We start from the raw sequence: 13,479 nt of genomic DNA, 5'->3' as shown, positions 1-13,479 counted from the left end.
AGCTAAAATGAATTGTAATTTTTAGAAAACTAAGTGCTTCTTTTGCCCCCTCCCCACCCTACCCCAGCCTTCAGCATCTTCCTTTACATCAGTGGCTTCAGTTAAATTTACTGTGTGACTTTTGTTTGGTTGTGCAAAATACACATGCAATTATAATGCAATTTCTGCCATATCATTACATATTACTCAGATACAACTTGCCATATTCATGCTTAACATATTTTTATTCTATTAATAACAGTGTTTCCTTCATAAATAATTACTTATTACACAGTCTATGTGTAATATTTACTTTTGTGTGATGGCTTATGTACATCTGTTTATTATTCTCGTGTATCTGAAATGTCCATTGTAGAAATAAGTAAATATTCGTAATGTCACTTTCATTGTCATGTACACACATATACTTATCTATTGACTGACTCATATATAAGTAAATATTCGTAATGTCACTTTCATTGTCATGTACACACATATACTTATCTACTGACTGACTCATATTTGTTATCGGAGTAGTGGATTGGCCCTGAAGAACCCAGTTCACCACAAACTAGGAAGTTGAGTTAACCCTATCAAATGCAACAATGAATAACGAAAATGGAAACAGAAATGAAATTACTTTATCCTTTGTTTTATTATCACTCTCTCCACACTGACACATACTCACCAGTTCTGCCAAGTCCATCTCACAATGTTCCCTTTATCTACAGAGTGCACATGTTAAATTTCTCCTCACATGGTTTTGAAATGAATGCATAATGGGCCATTTTGGAAATTACAAACAGGAAGATATAACTGTTACTGTCAGACATTAAATAATTAAAAGAAAATAAAAGTTAGGCACTAAAGAAATGAAATATACCTTGAAATGGGTAACTGCTCTAAATGGGAGGGGTCTATATCACTTTCTCGAAGACTAATTACAGTTAACGGCTGTTCATCGAACCAAAATCACCAAATGGCCATTCATTGAATGCTGACATCAGTGAGCATTTTTCCCTGGGAAGGAAATACTTGGCCAACAGACTAACCAAATCACACACCATAGTACATCAAACCCACCAAAGTGGGGGGCTACACACCCCACACACTCCAGTATGGGGGATGTGCCCCCACACCCTCCTTATTCATATAGACCAGCTTCAAGATCACACTACAGTGGGGAAAAGGGAAATAGTGTGCGTATGCTGGCCAATTAATTTCCTTCTCTAGGAAAAACATTTGCCGATGTGAACATTCAATGAAGAGCCATTTAGTGATTGTGGTACGATGAACAGCTGTTTGCTGTAATTAGACTTTGATGAACTGATATAGACAAAAATGGGAGAGATGAAGTAGTCTTGTATACTGAACACCAAGGTTGTAATGTATGTGAAACATAATCTATTAATGTGTGGACAACAATACCTGACAGGCCAATGGTACAGTGGTTAAGGTATATGCCTTTCAAGCACAAGGTGCAGCATTTGATTCTCATCACTGCTGTGGGAGGTGCAAATGGTGGTAGGGCTTACCTTTAAAAACACAAGGTGCAGGGTTTGATTCTCATGGGTAATTGGCTAGGCTTAAAATGGTCCACAGTAAAGGACATGATTCTGCCAACAAAGAATCTTCAACTGTCTGACTTAAAGAAAATAAATTAAGATTTTCTCAAAGGATTTAGAGTACAGGAAAAGCAAATGAGCCCTAGGCATTCAAGCAATAAAGAACTTGACAAATGCTGACATTGACAAGCCAAAAGAAGTAATGGAATCTGACAAGTTTAGACATGCCGAAAACACTGCACGCAGATCAGTTACGTCATAGAACCATACAAGCATTTGCACATATTCTGTCCCATAAACAAAGTTATAAACACATTAATGTATTTGCTTGCATAGGAATACAATTTATTTGAAGAAGGGCAGCATGCGCTGTGGTATTAATGAACGCATTAACTGGTAAACCTTATTTATATCTTCAGCCATGCACCACTCAGCGTCCATTTTTATTATCTATATATTCACTCATTTCTTTTTTTGTCTTGCATGCTAAGAGTTTTTTATACTTTTTTCACTACGCGTCCATTTCATGTCATGTATCTATCTTGTAAATCAATTGCAGTAAAGTAATAAATCAATCTGTGTGGCACACCTGCAGAAATGTTAGTGCTACTGCATTTAGAACAGGAACAACTCTTGGGTAGTTTACTGTTACGTATTTATTTAATAAGCTATAATATTCCAAACTCTAATGTTAGCACCTTATTCAGATCAGTGTGCAACAACTGCATTATACTGAAGACTGAAGACATCACAATACTTTTCAGTGAAAGTTCAGAGGACATGCATAGTGTAAAATCTGCTTGATAAAATCTCCAGAGTAGACCAGAAACCATGCAAAAGTATTACAGGGGGACAGGACCAGAGCAGATGTCATAAATACCCACTGCACGTGAAACATTTGGTGTTATGCTCCATTAGGTTACTATAAAAAAAAATACATGGCTAACACACAAATGATGGCTCCCACTCCTGCTAACCCAACCTTAAGCTTTCCAATGGGCAACAGGAACACATGGGCTTGGTAGTCAGTAAGGATATATATATATATATATATATATATATATATATATATATATATATATATATATATATATATATATATATATATAGCTGTGTGTGTGTATATGTGTAGATATTGCATTAATCTATTTATATAAATATATCTGTCTATGTGGCAAATGACGTTTTTAACTTTCTGGGTCTCTTTCCTTACAGTGCCGTTTTTATTCATGTGATCTCACTCATATCTTCCTCTCAGAATTCTTCAACTGAAATATTGCAATGCAAGTGTAACTCTCTATGGTATCTGCTACCCAGAATCAAAAATATCTAGAATGACACAAGTGAAAAAAAAATGAAGTGCATAGATTGTGTTTATACAAACATTATTCTTAATGCATTATTTAATAGTGCTTTATTACATGCTATTAGTATAAATATAGTAGAGATACAAACATACCCCAACCATGGGGCTTGCATCAAAGAGTCAAAACAAGCTACTGTGAAAAGTGACCATTTACAGTATTTCTCTACTAACATCTAATGCCTGTACCCCTAAGGTCATAAGCATTCTCTTCTCATTTGCAAACAAGACCAGTAAATGTGCATGACTTTTGTTTGTAATTTACATTCTCTTATTAGACAGGTGAAAATGCACATAGGATTTCAAAACAACAATTTTTATTTAGGTAGCATATAAAAAGATTTTTTAATATGCTGCTAAAACCTATAGTGCAATACACTGAAAATGGCACTTCTATAATTTCCAACGAAACAATCTGTTTACAAGTGCTTTCTGTTTGCATAAAGCAACTGCTGAACACATGCCTTGAGATTGCCATACACAAATATAAAATATATAATTACTGTGTATCAAGGAGATTAGTACATAGACCAAACAGCATACATTATTTGTTCTGGATCCTGTGGTCCTGCGTAGCAGTGGTAAAGAGATGTGACAATTTTTAACATTACCATTTTAATAGTGAGTAAAGCATTCACAACAGTAGTTATTTAGACTTGTAAGTTTAAAAGGGTGCATAATATATATATATATATATATATATATATATATATATATATATATATATATATATAAAACATAGTCACAATTTTGACCACAGCTCAATCTATGCCAATTTTTTGTGTTCTATACAATGCCCTACCTGAAAACACACTTGGAATTTTTGTCAGGAAGCTTTTCACAGTCCTGATAGGAATGCCATTTTTTTCATCCTGCATCCTTGCTATGATATCTTCCATCTGTAACACAAAAAGGTAGAGATTAAAACCTACCATTTATGGTTTAAGCAGTACATCTTTCCTCCTTTTGTCTAGAAAAGTATTTAAAACATTAGCAGTATTTCTGTGAATATGTATTGCAACCCGAGCTGTTTATTATCAATGGTCTCATATCTCTGAATAATGTATTCTGAACAGGTCTACACTTCATCTGTATATATTACTAATTGGGTTTCTTGAATAGAAATTAAATACAGAAAAATAAATTGCAAATATTTAAACAAACTGGTCCTTTTCATGTTAACTGATATTACAAATATTTAATGTAAAAACATTTACTGACTTGCCAAGTATTTTTTGCAAAGCAAATAAACCTGCCATTGTGCATACAGCAAACTATTCTCTACTCTTTCCTCAGTGATTTGCCAGAAAGAAAGTAAGTACTAATTATTATTAACAATGAGGTATATATGCAAGAAAATGCAACATAGGTTACCTAAAAAGAAAAAGAATAAACAAAAAAGTCAGATCACATAGAACTTCCCATAAACACTATCAGATCCTGTTTAAAAGCATCTCCATACATTTAATGTCTTAAGTACTGATTGTGTTTCCATCAGAGAATTAGAAGTCAGAGTAAGTTTTTATATCTTATATTTTAATTCTGCAGGGTAAAGAAATCTACTAGATATTAACTGGTGCCTTTTGTGGCAGCTTATCACCTCGAAATGAATTTAATAATAATTATTCTGCTGAGTCCATATTTTACTGCTCTGATAGGTGATGACAATCTTATAAGGTGGTGGAACAAAAGGAAATACTGATTTGAAATGTTTTACAAACCAGTCTGTTGACAGAATGGTCTTGCATGTGAGACTGATCTTAAAATTTAGGGATACAAATGAGAGACTGTATCATGGATATTGAGCCTCAAAGTCTACACTTTTAATTCAGATACCCTAATATATTTTATGTTAAGCAATTATTAATGCTGTACTGTGAGTTTAAGTTTGAACAGATGTTGAGATTTAATTTGGCATTAGATGTAATTGCAATTTCAGCTCCAAGCTGCTAGCCTTAAATTTCTCCATAGCAGTCTGGAGTGACTGAAACATAACACATTTAGTAAATATTTATTCTGTCCTTTGTGGAATATTAGTTGTCCGTCATGCAACAGCTTCCTGAGGCCAAGTAGCAGCCACCAAGGAAAATAAATGGCATCAATTACAAATTTTGTGATATGCAATGGAATTTACAAGGAGACTTCATTAGCTAAAACAGATTCTAATTTGTGTGTTTGGCTATGTACTCATTTAATATATGCATTAAGTTCTGTGTTACTCAGATTGAATCGATTAACTGAAGCTGATGACAGGCTTGACTGTAATATCATGTTCAGCATCATTATTACACATACCTTCACAGTCTGTTGTTCTTTGTATTCGATCTGTAACAAACAGAGTAAAGGTAATCTAGTTAAATGTTCCATCCTGATTTAAATTATGTGCATGTATTCATGAAGGGCTTCTTTCTACCCCCAAACATACCGTTCAACTTCTTGGCTCAAGAAATCTGCTCAAAGCCTAAAATAATAAGGGACAAAGGTCCAAAAAATAGGACTAGATTTAAAATATTGCTCTGATAAAGTTAGTAACATGATTTGTGTTAGCATGCATTTTCTGAAGGATATGAAGTCTAAAACTTAAATGTACCTTATTATTTAATGAGTTCTTTCCTCAGTGATTTGCCAGAAAACCACAAATTTTATGAGTTAAAAATCTGGGTGTTCTGTGAAAATCTAGAGAGATGAGAGATATGCCCCTACACATCCCTGAGGGTATGCCAACAATGTCTCTTCTATGAAACATATTATTTTGTTAGAAAAGATCAAAATCATTAGGGATAAATTTGCATAAAACAAAAGGGCCTTTACAAATAGCCCAGAGAGAAAATTTGATCCAGTGTGGTAGGGAATAAAAAATATATCACTAAGCATTAACAATCACTAGTAAATAATAGGCAAAGTGAAGATCACCAGATGTACGAGATAACCTCTCTTAGACTAATTAGTAAGAGCCAAGAGAAAAACAAAAGAACTTCCAGAAGTGTAGGCGAATGTTAGTAAGAAATGAGATTGCAGGTCCAGGATATGATAATTGTATGTGTTAGGAATGAAGAAAACAGAGAACAAATTTAGAAATGGTGAAAATATGAATTCTGAAATATTGTCTGTACTTGTGAGAAGGGCGACAAAATAATAATGAAAATGAAAAATGCAGTAGTAGAGATAAAACGATGAGTGCACAAACCTGCATAGAGAAAAAAAAGCCAAGGAGCAAACAACCAACCCAAAATATGACCACCAAAAGCCTCAAATTACCAGCAGGGATTAGAGGAGCTCTAAGGTCTATAGAAGACACCAGCAGGGAAGGTCAGAGTCAAAAAGGGTCTAACAACAGGTCCCAACGCTAGAAAAAATGTGGGGAAACAAAACCGTAAATAAATGAAAGGAGAATTTATAAATAAACTCTATGATAGAAAAGAACTAAAAGTTAAGTGGTACTTTTGACACCTATGATAGATACCAAACTGTTTACAACTATTATAATATGAAAACTTTATTTAAACACATATAAAATTTCAGAGGGAACAGTATACATTTGAATGACTACAATGTACAGTGCCAATAAGAACAATAGCAGTGTATAGTACCCTACAAACCAACATGAAGAGGAAATGTGGGAACATGCTAGAGAATGATATTTATAGGTGAAAAAAATGGAAAAAATTTAAAAAAATGGACAAAGGTAAGCTTTAAAAAAAAAAAAAGCAGAAGGGGTGAAAGGTAAAGTTGACAGTGTTAGATAAAGGTGACAAAGTGGTCGTGGTGGATTATGTAAAGGTGAACTTGAAAATAATATGATGAAAAATGAAAATAACAAACGTATACAAAGACCTATCCATAGATATCTTAAGATATATTAGTGATTAGATGTATAGTGTAGTGTAGATGACCTTATAGCTCTTTAGATAATTTTAATATATATAAACAACTGTATGACTATTTTAAAGTTAAGGACCCGATAATACCAGTCATCCAGGGACTACCCCCCAGGCCTAATTAGTAATAATATATTGACCACCCCCACTATTGCTATTGGTCAAGGGTGTGGGTTGCAGAACCGCCTATATACTCACTATGAGAACCTGGCGAGACCACTTAGTGAATGAAGAAGAGAATATATTAAAGGACAGTAAGCAGTTCTTGTTGGACTTATACTCTCATACACGGCATTTAAGAGATGATCAACACTTCTTTTTAGTCACTCTTGATGTTGTCAGTCTTTTCACAGTAATTCCCAATGATATAGGTATCTTTGACAGAATTCATTCATGACCAAGTTCTCATGAGAGTGTACATACAACATATGAAGATGGGTCTCATGAGAGGAATGGAATTGGGGAGGAATAGTGGGAACACTGGCAGACATACACACCACAGTGAAATTCTGAGACCAGGCAGGTTTCTAGGATTGATTTTAGCATTGCACACAACTGCACATTTGACGATAAATCCTCTCGATTCCCTCTGTGTGAAGTCTTATTTTTAGAAGTGAAAAAGCTAATAAAAAGCTATGAATAAACATTGGGACATTTTTGAGGGTTACAGAAGGGTTAGAAGGAGATGAAGTGAGATTGTCACAGTATGATTCATGAGTAGCTTCTAACCTCAAGAGCATACTACATAGACCAAGACATACTAAATATAATAACATGACAGCACAATGGTGAAACATTTGGTATACCCTGTGGTACATTGCTGCAGTGCTGACAAAGAAAACACCCTCAACACACCTACTACACAGAGACGATTTCAATTTCAGCACACTATAACATGTATTTGTACGAGTAAGAATTATGTTGCCACATGCGATGCTTATGCACTGCTTATTATAAGACTAATCTAAGCACTCTCAAAGCGCGTAGTAGAGAGCACAATACCATTAGAGTGGGGTCGGATGTGATCATACCTTCAAGTTCAAACCATCTTTAACAGAAAGTCTAATCAGGATGATTTATCAGATGGAGATCGATGGAACCTCAGATGGAGATCGGATACAGATGATTAAACCTTTTAAGGCCTAGAAAGGTAAGGTTTAGAAAGTAGAAGAGAAACTTCGTCTCTGGAAAAATGCAAAGACTTAACAATGTAAATTAACCAAATGGAAGTAAAGGTAGGTCTACTATGTAAGTTCTTCTAAAGCTGCCTTAATGATGAGGACTGCAGTAATTCTTTTCTGAAAATACGTGTATACATATGTATGTATAATGTCCATTATGTTTTCGTGCTATTATATATTGCTATTGAATTATTCAATTATTATTATTATTTTATATTTACTTAGTCCTATAAATATAGGTTAAGGTATGTTAACTTGTTGTGGTAAATATAATAGTATTGAGTATTGATAATAGATTAAGTAGATGGTATAATTAAATATGTATATTTTAGACTCACAGGTTTAATGGAATTCGCATGCTTAGTTAGTTAGTAGGTGTTAGATGTGAGGTAGTGGTTTGTAAGGATGAGTTGGTACCTTAGATGATAAATTACACAGTAGATGTTAAATTACACAGTCTGATAACATCATGGACCTTTTTGCTACCCTTATTCTTTTTTTATCTTCATGGATATTTATTTCATTGACAACATGAATACACCGAACACTGGCCTTGAATGGGAATGTCTTCATATTTATTGTTTTCATTTGATTTGATTATGTGTATGTTAAAGTTTTGATGTTATGTTCATTCATCATTCATTCATTTTTCATTCATTTATTTTAGATGTGGATACACTTGAAAGAGCGGTGTTTTTAAATAGTATGGCATACAATGCTGCTATACCTAAAAAAAAAACTTTTTTGTATGAAATTGGAGTTTCAGAAAACGTGAGAACCCGTGGAGGGCTTTTTTTTTAAGTCTCTTTTTTTTAACTGTATCAAGAGTCTGAGCCTATTGGCTTAAAAAGCCACTCTGTTTCATAAAAAAGTTTTATTGAGCTTGCAGAAGTGCATGTCGTGTTTTGGAATTTGAACTGTATTCAGCGTTTTATTGCCATCAAGGGGACTACGTACATAGTGCTTGGTTTATATTATTTTGTTAGGTCAGAGTTAAATAATAATGCACAGATAAAAAAAACTGTGGTGGACTTCCATTGATAGTGCAGTAATAACCAAATACTCCCCCAAATGGAAAATTTAAAGTGTTGGAATTTTCTGTGATTTCACTAGACTTAGACTTCATTTTCTGGGAGTATGATGATTTGTCAGTACATTGTAAACACTCCAGATATATGATTACTTCCCACAGTACTGTAATTATTAAACTACATATAGATGATTGTTTAAGTCTGCCTACAAGGTGAAGATGTTCACTAGTTTTGTGGTGAGACAAGTTGAATGCTATGATGATGCTGTACAACTGTATTATACTACAGCTTTATATATGAAACACTGATGGGATGGTTTGCTTAAAGTGCATCACTTTTGGTGTTAATACATGTTTCTTTTAAAGAAAAAAAAGCTTACTTCCAGTAATTAAAGGCACTAAATATATTTTTCTTCAACAATTTTTGTCAGATTTTTTAAACAAATAGAACAAACACGAAAATGTACAGGTGTGAATGTTGTGCCGAAGAGGTAACAAAAGCAAAACAAAAAACACTTTCAGATTAATATCATACAGGATGACTGAGTTTTCAGAAACTTGAAATTCCTATGGTCAGGACCGACCCCGGGATTCATGAAGCTCGGCGCAAGGCCGGCGTAAGGCTTGCACTGGCCGTGCGGCGTATATATGGAGTAGTTGCGCCATATGCATATTAATGAAGGCACACAGCCGCCACAGCCATGTGCATAGGAAACGTGCGCGAGTGCATGGGGCATATCGAAGTTGTGCATGGAGGCGTGTCAATGTTGGCTGTCGATGAGCAACCTAAACTGCTGAATATTATATTCCGTCTGCAATAGTAATCGCACCTATCAGTGTCTGTGGATACTGAAACGTATGCAAAACATGCAAGATAGTCCCTGCGAACAGAAAATGAAGAAGCAAACACAAATGCATGGTAGGGAATAACGGGTCCCTACCCTTCAACAAATTACATGAAAACCGTGTGCCCGTAGTCCAACATAGTGTTGATAGCTATACCATGTGGAAGTGAAACGTATCATATGTTAGCGTGCCGCCAGTAGGTACGTCCAGCCCAATGGAGAGGGTCACCGGCTGACCCATAATGTGAGGGAGGGTACATAGCTGTGCAGATGTGTCCATAACAAAATACACGAGAAGAAATGTAGATATATGTAGTGACCGTATGTCCGAATCATATCCCACAAGGCATGTAATAGTCACATACAAAAGGTATGTCCGTATTTCACATACCAAATGTGATAGGAAATAGAATACGCATGTAAACGAAACAGAAGGAGCATATAAACAGCTACAACAATAAGGACACATATAGACTGAAAGGAACAGTATGATCCATACCGTCGACTAAGATTACCACCTGTCCCACTTTGCGAGCGACAGTCCCTCTGTGGGCAGATGTGTCCTGACACAAACTTGTAAAAATGGCAAATGTCCAGAGATTATAGGACATAATTATTCCTTAGACATCATGTAATAGTTGCATTAAACCGTTTTTCTCTGTACGTATATTACATAAATGTCATAAGAAACAGTATAAGACACCAAAATGCTACAAGAATAAGCTTAGATATAGGCAAAAATTGTAAGTTCTATCTGCCGAACTGACCGTGGGTATGTGTCGGCCTGTAAAATGTGCTGTGTTCACTGCAAATGTCACACTGTGGCCAAATGAAAAGGTGGAAACACAACCATCAACTGAGGGGAGGCATTGTCTACAACAGTCTGATATGTGTAAGGAATAGCTTGGACATAGGAAAAGGTGCCATCGTACCAATGAGTACAACAGGCTGGCAAAATCCAGACGTCAGCGGTATAATCCCAACTTGTATGCGACACAGTCGAACGGGTAGTACCCGGGTATACCAACCAAGTAATGAAAGTGAAGTATGGGCGTGTACCTATGTGCGTGAGGCATAGCATGTGGAAAGCAAACATGGCAGGGTAGTCCACACAACCATTAAGGTACCTGACACATGTAGGGTAGTCAGTGTGTTACTCTGGCCATGTCATGGGCCAACAACCAAAGTAGTGATCTATGGGGTGTGAGGAATTTGCGTGTGAGGGGTGGGTGGGTAATGGTAAAATCCTCAAAGGTGATACTGTGTCGTATGCAGAAAAGGTGAACCGGAGGTGTACGAGGGGGCAGCGGGTGAAGTGGAAAGAAACACAAACACATGTAGAAACAGCTGCAAGACAAGCAGACAGGCCATAGTGTAGAACACAATCCCACAAACATATGAATATGGAAATGTGCGATACAAATGTATAGATATATCACCATCACATACCCACAGATGGGTCCTGATGGAACTGGCCATAACAAATGCAACACACCTGGATGCATAATGGCCTACCCAGCATACCCTCCACATCACACAACCCGCCTCCATACCAGAACGTCCACCAAATCCAGCCGTACTTGGCCTACTGGTTCATTGCAGACACAGCTACACACAGTGACCCCTACGCATATGTAGTAGGTATTGTCATCCTAGGCAGTGTCAGGATTGCAAACCATGTATCCCCTGCATGTAAAACCCCCTGCACATTTTTGTAAAGCCACAAAAATCTTCGGTATCTGACTTGTTTTGGTCTTGTCCAATTTTTGGGATATCCCTCATGGGATAACCAACCTGTGTAAATAGTAGAATGGGTATGACGACATGATGTCCAATCCTGTAGATATCTGGACACAAGTCAGAATGTGCAGTAGAGGTCCATGACACTGTCCAGCCCTAAGTGGTTATGCATAACCTACTTCCCAGGAAAAAACACCTTCCCGTGACACACGTGTCCCGACACAAATAGGAGGGAGAATATATTGCACACATTCGCATAGTGGCAAATGGCATGAGGGTGAGGAAGACACTGACATAAACAGGATAACCCTGATCAAGTGTGAGAGACACTTACTGTGTGCAGGCGTGACCAACCATACCTATCAACCTGTGTGAGTAAGATATCTGGACAGAGCCATGAATACAAGTGAGACAAAGGTCCAAAAGCAGGGACAATTTGTAAAGATAGCTCTTAGAAACATAGACATATGATAGAATAACAGTTTGCACATTGGCATTAATGTCCGGAGTATGAAGACTGAAACCCAACTGTCTGTCAGCACGTTCTGACTTCAGTCTTTAATGATGAGCTACTGCTGTGCCAGAACACAACAGCGTATTACAGAGGTCCGTACCATACCAGTTAACTGTCCAGATATTCGTAGAATGACCAGAGTTTTGCCTCATATTGTTGTTGTGTGCCTCCGAAAATCTGCACCTGTCTGGTAAATAGCTGAGGATTGACTTCACTAAATAATGAGAAATATTTTGAGTTTAAGACTCCACATCCTTCAGAAAAGTCATGCTAATGCAAAACCTAGTATTCTATCAATGTTCTAAGCTTGTAAGAGCAATAGTTAAAATGTGTCCCTATTTGTCCCCCCATCATGTGGGTTTTGTGCAGATTTGGTGCTCTAAGAGGTTGAGAGGTACATATTTACAGTAACAACCCTTCACATTTGTGTAATGTACAACTGCATACCTGTAGTCACTTCATGTCCAAAATAATAATCCCCGTATTACTGAATACAGGTAATAGTCAAATGTGAATGGGAACACCCCTCACCGTGGAGTATGGACTGTAACAACCCCACCCATAATATGTATTGCCAACAGAATAAGCTGCTAACAGGTGCCCAAACACCTGTGTCTACAAACACAGGTAAAAATTCATAATAGGGAGAAACTCCCTGTCCATATGTTTCATCTGATATTTGAACTCAGCCAGGTAAGTTCCTTTCACCAGGCGGACAAGCCTAAACCCAGATCACTACATGAACACCCTGACAATCAAAGACCTGTATGTGCCAGGACTATATGCCTTGGTGTTCTGCATATCCTTGGAGTGATTAACAATGCAGCTGGGGTCCACAGCAGTAGGCAATAGGGAATGTGTAATATGTAGTACCGCATTTTTCCCAGCAGGAGAATGGATGCCTGTGTTGTAAGTGAAGCGGTGAGGCGTATGTTGATGTAGCTAAGTACTATGGGTATGCATATCAATGAGGCAGGACACCAATAGAATAGTGGTTCCGGCATCCGGCCAATGTGAATGCAGTCCCGGTTGACCTACGACCACTGCACATATAACTTTAAAGTGTAATGAATGCGTTCGTGCTGTACACACATTTAAATATGTAAAGGTGAACGTGTGTTTTGCATCAGTCCATAAATACAGATATGTAACTGTTACAGTCAGAATTATGAAAGGCCACGTAAGCACAAATATCTATTAAACATATGTAACCCACAATAACGATATGCAAGTGCGCCTGCGCATGTGTAATCCGCTCACAGCATAGCAAATGAATGCTGTTTTCTCCACGTTATATATACATGGCTCATACCTGTTAACCCCATAGAGTACAAAACTGGACAAAGCCATGAAAACAACTGGTACAAATAGGGACAATCCCCAG

General features: G+C 36.7%; 1 protein-coding gene across 3 annotated transcripts in view; it reads right to left on the bottom strand.

Annotated features, from left to right (window-relative positions):
* Positions 1-3,802, bottom strand: part of RGS7 (regulator of G protein signaling 7) — a 2,400,584-nt gene extending 2,396,782 nt beyond the window's left edge. For all 3 annotated transcript variants that reach the window (XM_044058067.1, XM_044058054.1, XM_044058060.1), the window contains exon 1: positions 3,710-3,802. In XM_044058067.1, coding sequence (XP_043914002.1) covers positions 3,710-3,785 — 76 coding nt within the window. In that variant the 5' untranslated portion in view covers positions 3,786-3,802. The remainder of the gene's footprint in view (positions 1-3,709) is intronic.
* Between the last annotated feature and the right edge of the window lie 9,677 nt (positions 3,803-13,479).

Source organism: Protopterus annectens, chromosome 1.part2 (genome assembly GCF_019279795.1).
Source record: "Protopterus annectens isolate FY-2018-M chromosome 1.part2, PAN1.0, whole genome shotgun sequence".
NCBI lineage: Eukaryota > Metazoa > Chordata > Ceratodontiformes > Protopteridae > Protopterus > Protopterus annectens.
The sequence above is the reverse complement of the archived record's forward strand: the minus strand, read 5'-3'. Positions and strand labels throughout refer to the sequence as shown.